Source organism: Gavia stellata, chromosome 5, assembly GCF_030936135.1.
Source record: "Gavia stellata isolate bGavSte3 chromosome 5, bGavSte3.hap2, whole genome shotgun sequence".
In the NCBI taxonomy this organism is placed as follows: domain Eukaryota; kingdom Metazoa; phylum Chordata; class Aves; order Gaviiformes; family Gaviidae; genus Gavia; species Gavia stellata.
Genome location: NC_082598.1, coordinates 29,207,644 through 29,230,194, shown reverse-complemented (window position 1 = coordinate 29,230,194; position 22,551 = coordinate 29,207,644). Strand labels below are relative to the sequence as shown.

General features: G+C 38.2%; 1 protein-coding gene across 1 annotated transcript in view; it reads right to left on the bottom strand.

Annotated features, from left to right (window-relative positions):
* ATP10D (ATPase phospholipid transporting 10D (putative)) overlaps positions 1-20,323 on the bottom strand; it is a 40,658-nt gene extending 20,335 nt beyond the window's left edge. Inside the window, exons 1-10 of the mRNA XM_059817502.1 lie at positions 20,034-20,323; positions 19,057-19,251; positions 12,779-12,983; positions 8,652-8,737; positions 7,441-7,547; positions 6,571-6,702; positions 5,614-5,741; positions 5,215-5,467; positions 1,144-1,379; positions 281-469 (exon numbers count right to left, since the gene is read on the bottom strand). Coding sequence (XP_059673485.1) covers positions 281-469; positions 1,144-1,379; positions 5,215-5,467; positions 5,614-5,741; positions 6,571-6,702; positions 7,441-7,547; positions 8,652-8,737; positions 12,779-12,983; positions 19,057-19,251; positions 20,034-20,314 — 1,812 coding nt within the window. The 5' untranslated portion in view covers positions 20,315-20,323. The remainder of the gene's footprint in view (positions 1-280; positions 470-1,143; positions 1,380-5,214; positions 5,468-5,613; positions 5,742-6,570; positions 6,703-7,440; positions 7,548-8,651; positions 8,738-12,778; positions 12,984-19,056; positions 19,252-20,033) is intronic.
* Between the last annotated feature and the right edge of the window lie 2,228 nt (positions 20,324-22,551).

Below are 22,551 nucleotides of genomic sequence, written 5' to 3'. Positions count from 1 at the left end.
AAATTTGTCTTGAAAAAGTTACAAAGAGTCTATACACAGAAGCAAAAATATTAAAGCCAAGTTTTCCTGCACTGGAAAAATTACCAGCATTATATCACACACTAACTCATTGCACTCCATGGGTTTACAGTAATTCCCTTCTTTCTAACAGGACAAAACAATAGAAGAAAAGAATAATTTTTTAAATGTCAGTTAATTGTTTCTTCCTTTTGTATTCAAACCAAAGGGAGCTCATTTACTTATGAATATGGCCAAACAGCCAAAAATAAAGTCTTCTTACCTTCTGACGTGGCTGATTGGGGACTGAAACTACAACAGTATTACAGATTGCCAAAGCAAGAAAGAAGTCAGCGATGTACATTGTCTCCAAAGATAACTTGCTGCTAGCTTCTTCCGATTGTTGATAGGAATGACAAGAAATTTGACTGAACTTCTCTAGCAGTTGTGTGTCTGGTACAACATCCGTTTCCTATTGATGAAATGAACAAAACTGTCCATTAGGATATAAGATTAATCTCAGTCTCTGGAGATTAGATCAGTTACAGATGAATGAAGTGTAGAAGCTCATACAACTTCCCTCCTATCAGATTCTGAGTTGGTTATACTAGGAAATAGAGGGACACTCTGGTGTCTTCACTGCCTTGTGCTAGCCCACTGAAAATGGCAAACTTCATGCTCAGACAGGTAAACAGTAGAGCCTTAGTTCACAGACACTTCAACAGAGATTAAGTATGATGAATGCTATTTAGACACCTTCAGGTACAGAAGCAGAGTTTTTACCTCTCGTAACCTCCAATAAATATTGGTCATCTAGATATTTCCTATTAAAACCAAAAGACAATTCTAGAAACCTCTTGAAACAAAAGAACAAACTGTTATTAAGATGAAGCTGGTCTTTTTAGCTGGAGTGATCATGGACTAATGGCAGCAAGAACCAAAGCATACACCTTCGTGACCCAACGAACATCTGCAATGTCAGCTGCAAATAGGATGCAGCCAAGCAATCATGGGAGACTCTGGTTTTGACGGAAGAGAGAAAGGATTCCTTAAAGGACAAGCACTCTGATCAAATGGGGGTATAAAAAGGTATTCCTTCATGAGTTATTTCAGAAATTAGCATCAAAACCAACAGTTTTTACTTACAATGGGGCTGCTGAAAGCAACGTGTCCTGAGTGGGGAACATCACCTGTCCCATCTTCCCTTCCTAATGCAGGGTAACTACCAGACAACTGATTCAAAGACTTTCTGTTCAAAAGTTCATTCACAGCTCTGCGGTTGTGCCCCTGCCATTTTGACATATGGGTTGAAGAGCCACAATGATGTTCCGTTGAATCCTCATCCTCTGAATCCAGCTCTTGATAGGATTCCAACCTCTTTGCTATGGAAAGGGAAACAAAATTACTGTTCCATGAGCAAAAAGAAACTTGTCTAAAACACTGCCTGAAGATTCAAGAAACAAAATTTTAAAGTAAGGAATTTAGTATATACTTAAGAATAATCCACCATTTATGAAAAATAAAACCCATAACAAGCCATCACACTGACTTCCTGTTTGGGACACAGCACTTCAAGAGCAACACTCCACTGGAGTGAATCCAGAAGAGGGAGTAAGAATGATCAGGCTTCTAGACAACATGAGCCACATAAAAACAGTAAAATAAGCTGGAGTTACACAGCCTCCAGAAGGACACATTGATGGGAGCCAAATAATAGTCTTCAAGTACATGAAGGGCAATTGCATAGAGGTAGGAAATAACCTGTTTTCTATGCACACTGTGGGTAATATGAGACCCAATGGTCCTACATTGTGGCAAGACAGACTCAGGCTAGGTATCAGCAAAACTTTGTCAGAGAAGACATGACATACTAGAACAGAATGTCTGAGAAAGCAGCGAATTGGACATCACTGGAGGTCCTGAAGAAACAAAAAAATATTCATAAAGAACAACAGCAACAACTCTGCCTCAGGCCAGAGAAATGGGACCAGATTACTTCCTGATAAGTTTTCTAGCCTAATTATTTTATGATGGATCAGGATCGTATGCCACTGGTTTGACAAGTACAGCTTCTAGCAGGAACTCATTGAAACTGTGTTTATCAATTCCGTATTGGACACCCCCTCACACACACATACACATTTTCTGAGTATTTAACTGAAAAGCAGGTTTCAATAATAAAACTTTGTATTGACATGTCTAACACCTTTGCACCAAAGATATAAATGCAGTTCTGTGCCCCACAAATCTAGCTAGGAAGATCAGTGGTGTAAAGAACCTCTGTAGCAAATGGAAACACGCCTACACTATCATGTGCTTGTTAAGAACATACCCAAGTGTCTGCACTGGAGTTCTGGGCAGTGTTTGATCACATGCAAGAGACTGCAATCTCAATTCAGACAGCACTGGATCACTGTATGCTATTCAGCTTTCAAGTTTTTACCTATCACTGTGAAAAGAGCATGCAATGAGCATACACTACCAGTTCAATGTCTGCATCCACAGACAGCATGGAAAAACTGTTCTGAGAGCTGTGCATTGCCTATTTATTTCATTGAAGTGTGAATACAAACAATGGCATCCTAGGAAAAAAACAGTATTAACATACAGACATGTGCTGCAACACCACTAACTCCCTATTTTTTTCTTATTTAAAGTGGCAGCTACCGTACAGGAGAGAAGTGAAAAGTGGGATATTATTCTGTTTTATGTGAACAGGAAACTTATCCACAGTTTAGAGTCCCCAGCTCTGGTGCTCAAAATGACATGGAAATAGGTTCATTATGTCACTTGTGAGTCCTCTTCCTTCTAGCCAAAACACAGGAGCTTAGCTATGTTCAGGAAATGAGCTACCAGATTTGCTAGCCTGTTAAGTTCTCCTTATTTCCTGCTGTCTTCTCTTTCTGGAACGCCAATGAAAGCCTCCTATTCCTCATCCTGCCATTCTGCTGAGTCCAAGGAAAGCAGGGAGACCAGAGCTTACATGTTCCTTGGCAGGTCATCTTCCTGATGTCAACATGAATTTAATAAAATAGTTCTTTTTAAAAAAAAGATAGGTGGGAACGTAACAAACTGTGGCTCTCCACAACTAACAAATATAATATCCCACATGTGGTATTGATACCTTTTACCAAAAACAGCCACAGTGACTTAGTATGTGTTTGCAGAGGCAAGTTTGGACAACACATGCCCATTCTGCTATGCCTCCAGGCTGTTGAGAAGCCTGCATGTTCTGTCTGAAGTAACATACGTGGCACTTCATAACACCACTGCTCTGCTGCCATGGTCCAAGATGCACGTGTTACTTTAGACAGAACACTGCATGGGGGCACCTATATGGAGGATTATACTGAATTACAGTCATTGCTGTTGTGTGCTTCCCTCATGTGCATCCCTTTACCCTGGGCAATACAGATATAAACACAGAAATATATGTACAGACTAAGTGGCTTGTATGCAAAAGACTGTACTGCCTTGCACTGCAATTCTTACTATATGTAGCAGTAGCCTTGCAAGTAGCAGCTCTATGCTACTGAACAAATATAAAACAGGACTAAAAGACAGGAACTCCAACATTTTTCAAACTAATTTTTAGGGCTCACATAATTTCTAGATTTGTTAGGGAGAAGCACATGCTTACCCTCCAGGTAAACGGCAGGGCACAGCAGGAAATAATTATGAACATAATTAACACAGTAATATTTTTGGAAGATAACTCTAAGTGAACTACTACCAGAAGTATGTAGTAGAAATAGTTTCCCTGGCACAATGAGACCTGGATCAGCCACAGCTACATCATTCACACTACTCTTTGGTTTATCTCTTCTGAAATACTTTTCCTTCCTTTAGGAAATGCTCTGAAAATACATTCTACTTTTTATTTAAGTTGTCCATTCACCAAGTTCGAAACTCAAAAATATTTCTTCTCACTTTGTTGTCATCCTTCCCGATATAATTATGCAAAGCCAAAGAAACTCCTGGACACCCACACTATGAAATTTTCAAAATATTTGCAGAAATTACTGTAAAAATGGTTTGTAACCATCTGCTCCTGTGACACAACAAAAGAAGGGCTGAACTGATTCATTGCTGTGGCCAGCAGGGTGTGCCTTTTGCTCACAGCTGTGAGCAGTTCTACCTGGCAGCAAAACCACCAAAACCACAAACTGGGAGGTTTAATACACAGCTGTGCTTCACGTGTCCACCTGTCAGCACCTCACCTTTGGTCTCATATGGAATACTTGCATTGCCCACCAGCAAAATAGTAAATGTCTGCAGCCACTAGTACTTACATACAGCAATGGTAATAAAAACTCTGTGGTTTTATCTAATTAATAAAATAGCTAATTGAATCAAAGACTTCATGTCACTGTCCAATTTTCTCTTGTGTCTGGAGTTGAATCTTCTCCTGGCTCCCAGAAGACTTCAAGTAGACTCTCATGAAATGTATATTGAAAGATGCTACACTATTAGACAATGAGGCACCAACTATTCAGTAACAGCACTTGTTGACTTTTTGGCTAACAATAAGCTGGTGTGTAAGATATAAATAAGAATACAATAGTCATTATTTTTGATGGAGGTATTTATCTTTGCAGCCTTAACACACACATCTACACACATCTGCTTGACTTGTACCTTAACATTACTGTTAAAGCTCTGACTTCAGCGTGTATTTTATTTGGGTTACTGTATCCTCAAGGACAACAGTATGTTGAATAGGAGCCTTAAGATACACTACATAAAGGTGGTACACTACTATGGCAGTCAACAGGATGTTTGAACCCAAAAATGCTAGGTAAGCATTGGCAGTCTAGTGGGGGGGGGGGGGGGGGGGTGAAGGATAAAAGACTAGATGGGCAATTTTCCAATGTTCTGGGTTCTGAATATTGCAAGGAGAGAACCAAAACATAGTAGGCATGACTTCTTCCAGAGAGAGTAAAGAATATTCTGTTCATGGTATCAAGCATGTTGGAACTTAACTAGCTGCAAAGGCAAAGCAGCACCTTACATACAGCCTTCAAGTCTCTTAACACACTATATATGAATGGATCCAAATAATGGGGAAAGATGCATGGCTATTAGTAGGATCAGTCTGAATTCATACCTTCTGTGAGTGCGTCTTGCCACACAGACCTCATGAAGTCCACTGGACCCCTGACAAAACTTTCAGCTTCTCTGTGTTCACCCCTTGTGAACACAGGTTTAGTGTCTTACCATTTTCCTCATGGCAATACTCCTGTCCTGCAATGCTGCATCTCCGAAAAACCATCTTATTTTCAGTGAGGGTTCCAGTCTTGTCAGAGAAGATATACTGAATCTGGCCAAGGTCTTCAGCAATGTTCAGTGCTCGACACTGAATTGTTGAGTCTGTTTTCTCATGGTAAAAATCGGTGTCATTCTGTATTAAATAAATTTGTCCCAACTTGACAATTTCAATTGAAACATAGAGAGAAATTGGGATCAAGACCTACCAAAATAAAACATGGGGATTAAATAAAACCAAACTCTTTGGCCAGTTACAAACATGAAGTAGCTCTACTGAAGCCGAAGAGTTACTTCAAGGATATAAATGAGATCAGAATGTGACCCATATTCAAAGCAGACCAAAGTTACCTGTAATAAAATGATCATCGTCCAGAACATATTGAACCCTGCTAATGTTGGAGGAATCGATTTCCCATCTGGCTCAGGGATGTTAAAAAAAGGTATTTCTGAGTACCTACTTAACCAAATTCCATGGCCTTGAAAACAAGAACAAGATAAAGTGAGTCAGTTGTATGTAAACTGTATCACAGTTCAGGGTCATGGTGTTAGCTGTTATACTCTGCAGTTCTTTCTAAGCTTTTAAACTACCATTTTATCTCTTGAGCTTCTCCTCAACGGGAACCCCATTACAATTAATTAAGTATCAATGCACACATGAATAAATACCTTACATGCATTTGTATCAATAGCACAACTAAAAGAATACTAATTACACTTGATAAACACTTCCCCCCCCACCCCAAAAAACCTCTGGCAATTAATTGTATTATCCTTGCTTGTCCAGGTTTTAGTTAACCCGTGAACACCATGTCATCATTATTAAGTGTAGTCTAAAGAAGTTTTCTTAAACATGTTTTAAACACCTTTTTCGTTTGTCATAAACGTTAGTCTGTTTAGATTTACTCAAGCTCACTATTTAATCAATCCCTAAAATATCAAGTCCTTACAACTCTAGTCACACTAGGCCTCTCCCCACAATGCTGTACATGCATCTCATGTTACCTGAAAAATCCTAAGAGAAAGTAGGAGTTTTGCAGAGCAATTAGTGAGAGAAAAGATACATGAATTGGAGAAACAGGTTCCAGACCTAAGAACTTGCACCAGGAACATACTTCTTGACCACACTCCAGATTAAACATGACAACATGAACTAACAACTGGCAGCATCCCCAACTGCTAGGGAATTACACATGAATAAAGGCAGTTTCCGAGATGGGCTGTTAAGATGAATCAGCCCCAAAATAAAACACTAAGCATTGTAGGCTGAGAGAAGAAAATAGCAGGAGTCTGCTGACTCTCACTTACCTATTGCACCAGTTAAACACATCAAAATCAGAAGCAGAACACACCAGAGAATATCAGTGTTCACTTTTCTTTCCAATTTACTGCGCTTGTAATGAGGGCCGCTGTTATTCAGCATGGCTTTGGTTTCATGACCTGTAACCACAACACAGGTTGGAATTCCCTAACAGCAGGTACCAGAACCACAAGCGCTTTATATTTCTAAAGCTCGGGGAAATGGGACATTTCTGTTAACTAATATTTGAACAGAGATTATAAATATGAGCAAACTAACTGCTCCTACAATATATGAATTCTGTCCTAAAGAAAACTGAACAAGCTAAACAAAAATCTGTCATGTACACATTAACTTTTATACTGTCAATAATATTCCTTCCTAGAGAAACAATCTCATTCTCAACGTTTTCTATATTATTTCTAATATTTTCTACAAAATCCTGCACCTGCATTACAACTATCTGGCTGGATACATCAGATTGATTAGTTTAAAAACCTCTGCCCTTTGATACAGAACACTGAAGAACAGTACCAGCTTCAGTTTTGGACCAGAAAAGTATCCTAAGCAAGTCATGCATTACCATGTCCATTTCAAAACCTGGGTTTACCATTGCAACTAACAGTTGAGGACAAGGACCTGTTCACATGGAACAGAGCTGGCCTCCCATGAATAATCAGACATATCAGTCTTTACATTGTTAAAATAGAAACAAACTTAATCCAGACACACATTCTTAACATTTCTAGCTACAGCTGCCTTCTGCTGGATTCGAGCTTTCACTCTCCTAATTCCTCTTTGTACGATACTGTTTCTTAGGGCACATAACCCTATCTTGTTTGCAAGGCAATCTGTGAAAGCCAGCGTGGTTCACTAACCTGCATATACCACTATGCCTACAACAGCTTCTGTGTTTCTTACTGTGCATCCTCGGAGCAGTAAGTTTTCCTTGCTGAGGCCCACTCGATCCTTGTTTGAATGCTCACTGAAAAAAAAAGCACATTACTTCAGCTGTAGGACTCCAGCAACTACCAGTCAGGCTTTGCAAAACCATTAGGGAGCAGATTTCCCAAAGAAATGCTAGTCACTGACTGCCATTCTGACGTTTCCGATGGGACTTTTAAAAAGAATGGGGTACCATGCATGCAGATCACCTTTGAAAATCCAGGCATGTAGGCACTGTATTAAAATTTTCTTGTGTTTACAAGTCTAGCATTTGCCAGCTGGCATATGAGAAGTAGGCAACACTACTGAAAAGAGCTGAAGACAAACACTGGAAGTCTGAAGGCCTATGACTTCTATTGCCAACATCAGAAAAAATTCAAACAAAGTGTAAAATCCCATTTTAAATACACTGTGAGAATCGTTACTCCTGTGGCATACTTTCAGTGCAGGTAGGCCCACTGTTTGTCAAGGCGTTTCCTCAGAGACTAAGTTTATATATATTTATTTTTATTTTCATATTTCTAATGTGTCAGTGCCCACAGGGAAGAATATAGATATTATAACTCTCAAAAACTGAAAATCAGTCACCCCATGAAATAGTATTTTGTTTTCTTACTGTATACAGAAAATCATAAACCCATAAGAAGAAAAGACACAGATAGGCATGTTGGTCAAAAGGAGTTTGATCAAGTCACTGATGGTTACACAAAACAAATCAGAGTAGGAAAGGAAGCCAGTCCTTCCCATTTCCAATTCTGAGCAATGCAGCTTGTCTAATCAGGCCATGGTCCAGACCAAATACTGTAGATATCACATATTATTAAGAGCATATTTGAAACAGCAATTTCAAATATGGAATACACAACTGCAAAACAGCCTGAACTAAGATGTTGAAAATATTCAATACAACATAAAAAGCATTCAATACAATATAAAAAACTGGGTTTTCCCAGTTCACAATCTGCTGCTCAGAGAGCCCTTCTGGAGCTCTATCTATTGGGCTGCACTCAGAAATGTAGTGGTGCAAACTGACTTCTACACATACTGTAATCATTTTTTAAAGCAAAGATTACAAGCTCTCTGAAAATTAGTAAGAACACCAAAACAAATGACAATAATTTAAAGAGCTACCAAGCCTACTTACACAAAGCCTTGGAAGCGACTGAGGTCATTGTTAGGACTTTCACACTCTATTCTACTCGAAAATTTTTCTGGATCAATTTCAGAGACCTAAAGCCATAGAAAAAAAAACCCAGAGAACTCAGACAAAATGTGATGGAACTTAAAAACGTCATACATTCATAGGTTCAGATATTACTATCTAACAATTTAGCTTTGAAACTTTAAGTTGCTGGTGTTGATGATCTGCTACCCAGCGTAAATCAGACTTACACAGCATGGAAGGACTTCCTAGTAAGTATCAAACCCTGGCAAGTATCAGCCTAATTACTGGTATTTTGAGAACACTGGAGAGAACGGGTGGAAGAGTGAAGAAGAAGAAAAAAAAAAAAAATGCAATAAGAACATCTGAAAAGCAGAGATTTCCCATAGGTTTTTTTCATGATAAGGAAAAAAAAAAGAGGCACTGTCTTCTCTGCAAGCAGAATTTCTTCCAAACAGCTGCTGTTTCCAATAGCGTGACCAGGATGCTATCTGTGCTAATGCAAAGAAAGCAGACAGAGCTTTTTAATGATGTTTGAGCCTTACCAGTACTGAAGAAAGGTCTGTTTTTAAAGACTAGGAGTACATGTTGCAAATAAAGAGCAGCTGAGCTCTTCAGTGAAGAGAAAAGCCAAACAAAACAAATATCCTTTATTAATAAAGAATGAAACCTGACAAGAAGTAAGAGAAAAACCAGAAGGCCTTATCTTTGGAATTACCTGCAATTGCACTTGCAATTTAATTTCAATTAATGGCATATGAGTACGCCTCTAGTATAACAGAGCCATTTCCAAGCTGAGTACCTTCCACCATTTACTTGGAAAGTCATTTGTTCTGCTCTTTAGAAAAAAAGAATGACCAACTTAAGGTTCGAAACTCCAAGGATAAATGTATAATTCACAGGTGTAACTGAATACATCTACATAATTACAGCTCTCTGAGAAGGCTGCACTCCCACAATTGGGTGACTTCACACTGGCAGAATAGCAACTGTGAGGTTAAAACACAATCCTGTAAGTAGAATTTGAAACTCAGAAGACATTATTAACATGTACTTTGTTGGCTTGATTAAAAAAAATTTTTTTGCTATGTTTTGCTGTATTGATTTGTTGCACTGTATTAACCTAAAGTCAGTATGAACACAGCCTTAGATAAACAGATACCTTCAGTCTCTTTGTAAATTTAATTAACTATGAAAGACCCCTCTCTCCACTGACCTTTCTCATGTTTATTTGTACAGGAAGTACAACATTTTTGTAAAATGTTAGACAGTATAATTGATTCATGCTTTTCAAGTGTTTCACATTGTACAATAATTACACAAAAAAGAGCACAAAGAGAATAAGAATTACCCCCAAAAGGAATTAATATAGCCAAAGCAGTTGATTCTTTCCTTCTACAGCCTGGAAAACATCTCCAACATTTCTGGTGAAAGCATCTTATTTTTGATGGACAACTAAACCATTTGAATTGGTCAAACAATTTGTAAGAGCAGTGAAGGTGTTAGTAAGAGCTTCTTGCAACATACCTTGAAATAGCAACCACAGAAACTTGGGGTGTAACCTATAGCGGGCACAGAAGTAATGTCTACACTCTGCCAGTATAAAACAGAGGTGACAAAAACTATGTCCAAAAGCAGGTATCTTCATATGGGCACTCAGATCTTCCTGGACTATAAGTTTATGGTCTGTATTTCTTCATTATAATCTTAACTTTGACAAAGCAAATATTAAGAGTAGAAGATTTTGCACCTTATTTCTGGAGATGCTTTCCTATGTTTCCTTGCACAAAAGAGAAGATTTTCTATGGCAGAATTAAAATTACTTGGATTTTGTGTAAAGTTCCCTATAGAAGGGGGACAATAATGATGGTAACTGATTAATTTAGCTGGGAGTGACAGGCCCTGCATCAGACTCTCTCACTGGAATGGGGAGAGAGGCAGCTTCCCAAGGCCACGCCTGCTGCTTTGGCTGTGCTGTACTCCTGACAAACGATTTGGTTTCGTAACATGGCATGGGAATGGAGTGGGTGCATGGTCAAGGTGGAAGAGGAGAGCAGGCACCTCCTTTCATCAGCTTGGCTTCTCAGACTACCTGGAAGAAAAGGATAGCACTTTCCACTCCTCTAGGTTTGAGGAAGCTGCAGCTAGGACTCGATTCAGTCATTGACCACGTAAGCTGAGAAGGAACTGAACAGTGCAGTCCTGTGGCCTCTCTTGTAACGTAACAGGAAACATTCACTGCTCAGTGACTTAGTGCTAATGGCATATTAGCTTCTCCACCCCAGTGAACCTGTGCTTGGTTCAGCTAACCAAGCTGGACGAAAAGGAAATTAATCCCTGCTTAATGGGAAGCAACATTTGAGTATCCTGAAAGCAGCAGAGCAATGACAGCTTGTTCACTAAATAGCTCATTATCCTCGGGGAGCAGGTCCTCAGCTGTTTTGTGTATTTACAAATGCCAAGATGGCTGGAGACACTGTGTTCTGCGCCGTGTTACCTGGTTACCTAAGAAGCCTCAAGTTACTTTCCCAATTTCTTTCCTGTTGTCACTTAAGCATGTAAAAAAAAAAAAAATATGCTATTCTAAGTTGCCAAAACATAAATTTGACTATGAGAGTTTCAGCTCCTGTTTCATGCTTTAATTTTGGCCCGCCTTCTCTTAAAGGAATCCCAAGTGCGAGAACAGGTGCCTCACTGATAACTTTTTTCATTGTGTTTCTACTTGCTCAGTCACAAAGAAGCAGGACAAAACACCCTTGCAAATAGGTTCAGTCTTTTTAGTCCTTGTCTTCAGATGTTCTTTAATTTGATGTAGCTTATTCCTGTTCTTCTGAGCTTAAGAAATTGAGAGGTCAGGCAGTCAGCCTCTTACACAGCACTGCCAGAGTCGTCTTCAGCCTGAGGTTATAAGAACAAAACCTCTGGCTGAAATGCAGCTGGTGGGGTACTAGAAGTCTGTGAAGCTGACCATGGCTCTACATTCAGAAACCATGCCGTCCTGACAAGAAGACTCTACAATGACTTTTTTTTTTTTTTTGTATTTGCAGATAAAAATGAAGAGTCTCAAATGGTGAAGGAATTGTCACTTTTTTTGGACAGTATGACTCTTCCTAGCATTTTGGTACAAGTTTTCCGGAAACACAGAAAACAGTCTCTCTCCTGAGCGAGACTGAAATCAGACTTCGGTAGCAGGAGCTGGTGTGAGATCAGGGCCACCTCAGTATGATGTAAGCCTACAGAACCATTTGAATTTTGCCTTGTGTAATGATATGTTTATACAGAAAGATCAAACAGTCCTTTCTGCCTTATTGTTTTAAGATTAAATCAAGAAAGAAAAAAAAATGCATGTCACTGTAAGGGGATAAGAAACAGCTTTGTTCATGGATATCACATCATAGTAACAGGGGAGTCTTAATGCACAACAAGGTGGTACTCCTCACTTCCTCACCACTGCTGACAATTCAGAGGCATTTCAGGGAATTTTATCTCCAGAGGACTAAACAGTCTGTTACTATGGACAGCACCAAGTCTCCCTGCTGTCGTTTTCAACATGGTGTTTCAGCAACAGAACTCAGTACCAGGTGTGCTGAAGATTGCAGAAATGCTGGGATTCTTTGTTCTTTTGATATCATCTTCTTTGTGCCAGCCTCCAGCATTTTGTCTGCTAGGTATAATACTAAGTATTGTATGGAGGTAAAAATACATTTGCAATATCAAAAAACAGTGAAAGAGAGAAGATAATACCAGCTCCTTTCTCTAGGTCTTTTACAGCACAGAACTCTCTTCTAAAAAATTCCAATTTCTCATCCGTGACATGACAGGCACCATAAATGACTTCTTGACATTTACCTGAATAGTTAACTTTTATTGCCTTGCATTACTTGAAATAGATCTCTCTTTCTCTGGGTTAAGTGAACACACAAAGATTTGCTCAAAAATAACTCAAGCAACAAATTAGAACTATGTTACCTAGTTATTTTGTTTTCAGATGGGGATTGCTGAGCTATCAAGAATTAGGCAATCTAGAGAGGTGAGTTGTTTGGTTCTTTCTTAGTTGACCATCTGTCATGTCAACTTTCTTAACACCACTAGAAATGCACAATTATCACCTGCTCTGAATATCCTCTCACCACCTGCCTCTGCTTTAGATTGGTTTCTCCATCAAGGCCTGCTGTTTCAACGTAACAGATCCCATCCAGGTCACTAGAATATAACAGCACCATGTCAGCAGGAATGATTTCATTACGTGAAAGCCGGATGAAGTCCCCAACATTGACATTTTTCCAGCATTCATCTATGTATTTCTTCTCCTTCCTGAAATACATATAAAACCAGTAATTTTTTACAAATGCATAAACTGAAAACTCAGAGAAACACACTGTAACTAGAAAATTACTCTAATAGTTATTTTATGCTTCCAAGTCATTAAAAAACTCTAATGAGATAGTCTGTTAGCTCAAGGTGAATATAATTACAAAGAATCAAGTCTGGGGTCCAAGCCCTGTTTTTCTGGGAATTACATTCCAGGCACCCTCCCAGAATTATTTTAGCTCTTTTTAAAATTCAGCCCACTTGCTTCCTGTATTTTCATTATTCCAAGAAAACAAACAGTGTTTTCAGGATTTCCTTCTGGGTCACCACTTCTTCTTGCAATTATGCAACCAAGAACAGCAAATCTTTTTCCCTTCTGATAGGGCCTTTCAAAGATGTCTGTCTCCCAAGATGATGAACATCTACCAGTAAGGAAGAATATTCAGCAACTACTTCACTGATGCTCTGAATATAAATACTTGTATTTACAGGCTTTTAAAATATCTTTTCCATTAATTTTGAATGTAAGGTACCAAGACTGTATAATACTAAAGGAAGTCAATAAAAGCTCAGGCCTGTCAGTATTGAGTTGAAATTCTTTATTAATATGAAATATCCAGGCATGATGTATGTAAGTTTGAACTGGTTTCAACTTTCGATTTATAGCTGCTGTTCTGTCCTCAGCTGAGATGAAGAATTTTCCTTTTATGTAATCAAAGCAGTTTATTGCAAACACAATCAGGTTTAGAGTGCTGAACATAATATGCAAGGTAACAAGCAACAAAGAGCACTTGATGAGCTAGCCAGAGGCACACAGTGGTAGGCTACTGCAATATGGGTGATGAAACGCACCTACAGTTGCTGTTACAAACACTGTATGGGTCTGGATGCAGTACATTTTTGTATGAACTATTACTGCCCTCAGTGACCGCCTGGCTTTTCTGCCTTGCACAGACTAACCCTAGAGCTATATTTAAAGAGAGGAGCATGTACTCTCCACAGCCTTCGTTTCTTAGTCATCCAGATTGGGGTATAGTCCGGGCTGTGCTACGGCTGTCTTCCACATTGTGCTTCCTTCTCTGGATGTCATTCTAAGCTGACCGAGAAGCACACATACATCACGGAGTTGGGAAGTGCACCTAACTTCTCCAGTGGAGACATAAGCTAATAAGCGTCACAACATGGCCATTGTGTGTGGACTGGCACTTATCTACTAGCTTTAATCAAAGTGCTAGCTACGTAAAATGCTTCTGATAAATACTGAAATAGAAACAGACACTTCTAATGACAAAGAAAATACCAGAAAAATATTCCCTGTGTCAAGCTTTGCACCCATACCTTTCAGACCTGCACTATCTGACAGTAGTACCCTTTTGAAAATGGTTGTCTACAAACAGGAGGCACAAAGCCCACATAATTAATCAGTGTACGGATGACAATTTCTCCAGTGAAGATAAGGTGGAGGTGGTTATACTGCTTTGAAAGTGCAAACAAAACAAAAACAGGAAGCAAAAAAAGCTGACATAAAATTAAAGCAATATAAGGCACATTTTTTTTTTTCCTTAAGATGCTCATCACTAGTTTTCTACACAGATGGAAAACTGGCACAATAGAAAGCATGTAAAACTTAATGAAAGCTACAGCCATGTCTATCACAAGATGGATGGATTCAAAAAACACTGCAGGAATTAACTTTTCATATCAGTACATTTCCTTGAAAATACAGAAATAATAATAAAAAAAAGAGTTGAAGGAAAAATTTCTGAAGTAAATTAACAAAACCCAACCTAATAATAAAGGTAAACAGGAAAAGGGAAGGAAGATTTGCTGAAACAGGATGTGACTCAGTTACTGAAGGCATGACTTAAGCTTTGATAGCTGCAAAGGTCCTGACAAAGTAAATCTATTCAGGAGACTGAGCGAGCTGAAAACTAGTAATCTTTTTTTTTGTTTAGAACTACCCCTCAGGTATTGAAAACTGAATCAGCATAACTTTTCGTGTAGGCCGATTTACCCCGCTATGAAGGCCAAGTGAGTCCAATTAGGGTACAGCACCAACTGGAGCAGAATGCCCTGGTCACTCCAAAACAGCACCCTTTTACCTCACCCTCCAAACAGGATGGAAAGGATTTGAGAACCCAGGAGGGTGGTTGGAGAAAATTACTTCCACAGCCAGCTTGTATCTAGAAGAGTTAAGAGAAAGGATGGAAGCGGAAACGTAAGCAAGACAAACTAAGCTCATAAGCAAAGAAAGCAGTGGCATCACTAATGTAGTAAGATAAAAATATCAGGCGAAAAGTTGTCAATTTCTGCCACTGACTTCTACAGGAATTTTTCAAAGTGACTCGGAATTTGCAAAACCACAGAAATATTTGGAAATTAAAGATTTTGTGACAAAGCAACCCTTTGATTTATCCCTGAAGTAATTATTTACTAGAGGTTAAAATAAGGAGAAAAACACTAGTACTCTTGCATTCCTTTATTTTTTCTAACTACTGTGTATTTCACAAAAAACTACAAAAAATCTATTTGTCTGTACTGCCTGTGTTGAGATTAGGCATCAGGAGATGGCAAATATTTCTCTTTTAAATCACTACCTATTTAATAAATGTGGGACTGAAAGTATATGATGCTTCTTCTTACTTGATGCACCTGGACAAGTCCCACTTTCTTTTTGCCAGGCTGCAGTCTGGGAGAGAAAGGAAAGCTAAAGGTAAGGAAGAATCCTGTAGAAAGGATTACTCTTTCCAGATCTCAATTCCATAAAGAAAAACTGGATATGAAATTATATCTGGATTTCAAACATATACAATAATTTGCATAAACATGCATTGGTAAGGAATAGTAATTATAACACATCTAGATGCAAGGCTTGGAATGAAACAGAAGTATATTTAAGAGGTCTGCAGAAGAGGGAAGACGAGAAGAAAAACATATCAGCCAGTGAAGTTATCCGTCCTGCTGCTGAGGCAGCAGATGCATCATGCACATATTCTTTATCCAGTTCAAAACAAAGTCAGACAAAAAGTTTAACCATCTTTAGTAGTAGGTCAGTGGGGAAATGAATGGGTTTTTCCATCAAAATCACATCACCACAGTTCTACTGAAATGACACAAACTACATGATTTTAACAGATGCTCAAACAGAAGTGCCTTCATACTTTGTGATTCATGGCTATTTAAATAGGATCCTACTACTTTAAAATAGTAACTTGCTCAAAATGCACATGGACTTGATAACAAAGTATTTAACATCATAGCAACAATTACAAACTAAATTAAAATGCACATTAGCACATGTGGAAGACATGATATGTTTTATTACTCCACAAGGGAAAGATGAGCCAGAAAAAAAATATTTTAAGCAACATTATCTTATTTTATCACATTTTCAAGACAGAAATAAGCTTTCCTGGAAAAACAGCTTCAGGCTCTGTGTATTTAAGGCCAAATACAATAACTCTGATCTATCAAATGGATAAATTCCAGAACTCCAAAAAGTAGCAGACTGAAAACTCTGGAACTGTGGATGTCAGACATTTGCTATAAGCAAAAGCAAATAAGGGGGGAGGCGGGGGGAGGGAAATCAGATTTGTCAAAATAGCACAGAAACTAGCATCTAGTTGCTTAGATTTATCAAGGCACTGAGACTGGAACATTCTGTCATGGACAACAGAGCACAGTGAAACTAGTTTCTATTACAAACACTTAACTTAGTATAAAAGCAAGCCTCACAAGTTCAAGAAGTGAGGATCACTGGTCTTTCTAAAAATGCTTCATGCAAATTATCTTCAGATACAAACAGGTGGCCTATCAGCTTTCAAGCATGACAACTACTGCTTAGCTATGTTGAGATAGCAAGAGTAGCCATTCTACTGAGCACTTGTCTCAGTGGCCATGTAGTATCAGTATCTAATGTGTAAGTAAAATTATACAGACAGCATGTACAATGTACACAACTTCTCCAGATGAACAAATGCACAGTAAGAAAATAACTGGAAATTGTATTCAACGTTAGCTAGTTCTTCATCATGTTTACAACTGATATGACTATTCTTCATTAAATGCATGCACTGGAAGAGTCATTACAATTTGTAAGGGATTCTTTTTAAACAAGTTAAGAAATTCTGAATCCTAATGTGAGATTAATGGAAGTTTAAGATAAATCAGCTCACACACAGTGAACAATCATTTTGTACCAGTAAGATTTAATTCTCCTGAACTATGCCTCCAAGCTTATTTTTAAAAGCAGATTATACTATATAAAATAATTCATGATAAAGAAACTAAGGAGGAAAAAAAGTTACAAAACCTAAATACTTATTGGCACAAGAAGGAATTTTACAGATGACTAATATGGCCACTGATTTTTACACATTTCTGGTGATGGAGAAGGAATCAAGCCAGAAAAGAAGATCAAAAATTAATTCTGCTTCATTGACATTGGTATGAGATTGCAAGTAACACAGAGTTTTCGGGAATATGGATATTGAATGCTTCAGCTTTCTGGCAATGAATTCTTTCAGGGTACATGACAATTTATAGCAGAAGTAATCCAGTTTCTCCCTTAAGCCTTCTCTGCAGACATGAAAAAGAAAGAAAACTTATCTTCCCTAATAGCCCAATTACTTACTTGTTTCAAGCTCAAACTTTTATAAGTTGAATGGAATGTTTCTGGGAAAGCTGCTACATATATTTGTGTTTGCAGAACAAAAAGCTGCTTGTTTTTCCTTTCATGATATAAAACGATAGTCCAGACTTTTTCTATGGTTACAAGCTAGCTCTTAACATACCAATAGAGTACTGCAAATGCCAAAAAGCTGGAGATTCCATTTTCTGAGTAATATCACAATATATTTAATGGTTATGTAGCACCAGATTGCAAACCTGCTGCATGGGCTGCTTAAAGTCATGTCTACAGTACAGAGTTTAGGGTTTGGCATAACCAGCTAGCACATTAAGATTTTAGAAAAGTTTATTTTCAGTGTATTGCCTTCACTAGGAAAAGGTGAGTCTTTAATGAAGAGAGGGAGCTTTAAATGTGGTTTGGCACTACAGCAACTACTGTATGTTACTGCTCAGACCTTACTGAATTTGTTAAAGTGCCTAACTGCCAACCAATCCTCTTCTACAGGTGCTATTTGTGACGGCTACTACAATACATGAAAAGTGACGTTTTTCAAATGACTTGTTTCCCTGCATGACCACAGAGCATGTAAGAAAAGATAAAGGAAATATAGCAGACACTTTTTCTTGTGTTTTACAGGATTCGAATGAGTCTCAGAATATCCTTTTATGACAGGTATAAAAGAAAAACAATGAGGTGGGCAGCACTGACGTGCACTAAAAGAAGTTTTGTGCCAGTTAATTTGGAATATGATCAGTTTGCATTCCTGTCTTTTTATTATCCATGCATAATAACTGCTTGCCAGCAAACCTCTCACCACTAGCACACTCCACTCCTGACCTGCACCTAGAATCTGTGATACTGCAGTCCCGCACTGTGAAACAGATAGTAACATTTGTACCAAGCTAAGTGATGCACTCAAATAGAAAATGTTCTCATTCTGTTCACGGAAATGTTATTACATTATGAGTACATCCCAATACCATTAATGAGCTTTATCAATATAGTGATAAATTAGCAATTGTTGAATTTCCATGATGCTTACAGCAATTTTAGAGCGATTAAAAATACACCTTTCAAAACAAATGCTATATACAACAATGCTTAACTACTCAAATTACCTTGGTTAATACAGTACAAACTCATGCATGAACACTCTTGCCTCAATGAAAAAATATTTTTTTCAGCAAATTTTACACTAATTTGATATCCATTTAGCAAAACTGGTGATCAAGGCTCAACTAGACTAGTCCCTGAGCAACCTGATCTAATTAAACCTGCTTTGAGCAGGGGGTTGGACTAGATGACCTCCAAAGACCCCTTCCAACTTAAATTATTTTATGATTCTATGAGTATCCAGAAAGTAAACCAAAAGATTTATCAACAGCTTTTTCACATATACTTATAATCAAATCATAACAATAAACCAGAAAGACTATTGTCTCTTACCTGCTATACACTTTGGTTAGTAAGTTGTTTATCTGTTTATCCATTTTGTACTTTGAGTAATCTTCCAGACCATCCTTCACTGCAATAATTGTCAGAACCGCTACTAGAGGTAGCATTGTAATTTCTTTTTGGAAGGCTTCCACCACAGGAACCCAATTTAGGACAACTAGAAATAGGAAATACAAATTGGCAACTCTAAAACAAAGAGAAAACATAGCAGTTAGCTGTGCTGGCAGTCATCCTTATTCCCCCACTCCATGCTATATAGACACTTAAGTTAGCAGTAATTTATCTTTTCTTCACCCCAGCTGCAGTTTAAGAACTAAGTACCTAGAACTCTGTTTTCATTCTCCAGTCAACAGATAACTTAGCTGCACAGTTGCTTAATATGCATGATCTGAAGATGCAGAAACCAAGAATTTGCCTGTCTTTTCAAACCTGTCCTCCAGGCATATGTATACTAGTAAGACTTTGGAGAACTTGCACTCTCTCAAATTTTCCAGGTCTTTCAAACTTCATTTTATCATTTCCTGGGGGAGATGACATGTTTTTAAAAGGGAGCCATCCTACAACCTCCCTGTATAACTTTAAAAATCAGCAGTCCTGCGAGCAGAAGGAGGAGGATGAAAAAAATAGGCAACACAGAAAGACATGAGGGAAGGGGAGAAATATATTTGCAGGAAATGAGCTGAAAATCCTACTGAAGATTGTTGTGTGGCAGTGCTCCAAGAGTAAGGAATATTTCAATAATCTGAAGAACAGAATTAGCAGAAATTACATAACGTACGGAGAAAAGGATTAGCCCAACACTGATGATATTCAAGAGACTTTGGCCAAATAACACAGATCTTTTCAGAAGTGATAGGCAGGTCGGGAGGAAGAATTATTTTTTAATACCCATCTATATAGTAACACACACATTTATATAAAAGGATCCCACTTCAGAAGAATTACCACAATCAGAAGGAGCTCATTACCTGTGAAATTGTTCGAATAAATTCCGTGGTAAAAAATTCAATAAAGTATACTTAGTAGTTCTTATTTTGTTGTTCATGTAGAGTTTTGATACTTTTTCATACTCTTCCTTAAAATGTCCCAAACAGGGTATTACTATCCTATGTTTGCCAATAGTTTTTGATGATTGATAGCACTTGTTACTTGAATTGCTGCTGCTGCTGCCTTCTCCACCCTCTGTAGATACCAGTCGCTGCCAACGGTATCGGGCCCAGCGGATGGGATCTGCCATTGCGCCTGACATGCTTTATAATCCAAGGAGAGTCCTCTATCTAGAAACATGTTAAAATACAGCAAGTTAAGTAATAATTCTGTAAAGGCTTTTCAACTAAAAAGTCACAGATACAGTTTTAAATAAGCCTAGGAAAAAAGTCATTTCCATATTTTCATTTAAAAAAAACCCAGTTATGTGAGGTCAGGAACTTCTGCTTCAAAGGTTGAATTTATCTGAATTTCATCCACCCTTTCAGGATTCTAGAGTTTGATTACTCTGTTTAAAATGCTCAATATTTTTGTAATAGCACCTCATGTAAGCAGCCTGCCCACCAGTTTCCAGTGCTGTAGTATGGTAAAAAAGCAAACTGCTGATTCTGCAGAGAACAGCATTTTGAAAGGAATACTTATTTCAGACACTGCAGTCCTTGCTGACTGTTAACAACCTTTATTAAACTCAGGAGTCAACAGTATAGCAATAGGAGTCCGAGTACAGCCTCAGACCCGAAGTGAGGAATCAATCACCAGTGAAAGGCACTAAGTAGCTATCATGAACAAAAAACCTCTTCCTATTGAATTAGAAACAGGTTTGGGAATTTTTACCAGCTGATAGAGTATGTATAAACTTCTTGCCAATGTTTCTCCTCTATTCACCTTAGCTAAGCCCTAGCAATCTACCCAGGAATTTGTTTTCCTAAAGAAAGCCAAAGTTCATAGGTATAGGTGATACTCACTTTATCAAACCACCCAATGCAGTCAGAAAAGGACTTTTACACACACAAACCATGCTTTAATGGAAGCTCAAAAGTTCTGTTTTTTACAATGAGGTTTTTTACAATGAGTTTTTACAATTAATAGTTGCTAATAGTTGCTTGTACTACGTCTTCCATAAAACAGCTCATCTTATATTTGTTTAAAACTATAACTTGCATGAGCCCCAAATCATCAGTACAGCTACTTCTTGCTGCAGATTACTTTCCTCCCTATCTTACTATCTGCATACATTATAGAAAAATTTTTTACTAAATCCTCTTCCTAAATTCCCACACAAAAGCTTCCTCTAAAACTTGGTGGGTCTTTCTAAATGAAATCTCTTTACTACAGACTAGCCTCTGCAGTCATCAAACTAATCCTGATTTTGGTTTCAATCAACTCAGACTTCTATTCATGTGATATGTCTCTCTGCTATTGAAAAATGCCACTCTGTGCTGTTCAGATTCCTCCAAAACGTTGCTGTAAAAAGTAATTTTCCAAACTATCTATTTGATACCATCGTATCTTCTCTTACATATCTTCCTTGATTTTTCCTTTCTTCTATTAGAATTGCAGAAATCTTTAAACATGGGCACAGTGTCTTCAGCAGGTCCTCTAGCAATGAGGTAGTATTAATATATCTAGATCAACCCATTCTGTTCTTAAAAAGAAGAAAATTCTGCAAACTTCCTAAAAAGTCTGGTCCACTGCATCACTACCCTTTGGCTAGAAAGCTCTCCCCCAACATCTAACTGGTCACTTCCTCCATCAAATTAAGATTTTGTCCTTTCATTAGATGTGGATAGTTATTGACTGTTACAATCTTAATGTCTTGGAAGACTCTTGCCACATACATGAAACTCATGTTTCTCTTTAGAAACCATGATCTGCATGTGAAGGGAGAAGAGGAACAAGGAGAGAAAAACAAACCTCTGTATAGCATCTCCTCTCAGCATCCCCCGAAGTTCCCACGTGAACTACTGCTCTCCCAAGGCCTTTCTGTAGTGCTTCCCCAGGCAATGTAAAGGACCAATCTGAGAAAAAGAGACTTTTCTTTTTTCTCAGTGCTAAACCTCATGGTCCCAGTAACCATCAGACTACCATCAGCAAGCAATTGCTGCACAGGAAGGCAGACATGTCTGGGACTTCTCAGAGAAACAAGGAGGTTGTGAAGATTTTCCAAAATGTATGGCATCCTCTTATTTTCACAGAATGTGGCATCTTCATATCCTTGCTCCCTCTAATCCTACACTGCCTGGGGGACAGTCCCCAGAGGGACTGCCCTCTGCATAGAGGCTACCATCCCATTTTAGTCAGGGTCAGTCTTTCCTCCAAGCGATGGAAACTCCAACATCTAGAAGCAGCTACTTCACAACAATGAACTACTTTTAAGGTATGGCTACCACATAGTCAGACATATGAATATTGATCTGTACACACATGAAAAAGATGCTTCAATTCATTTGCACTGAGTCTGAGAACAACTCTAAAGCTTGGAAGGTAGCCAGGCCTTCA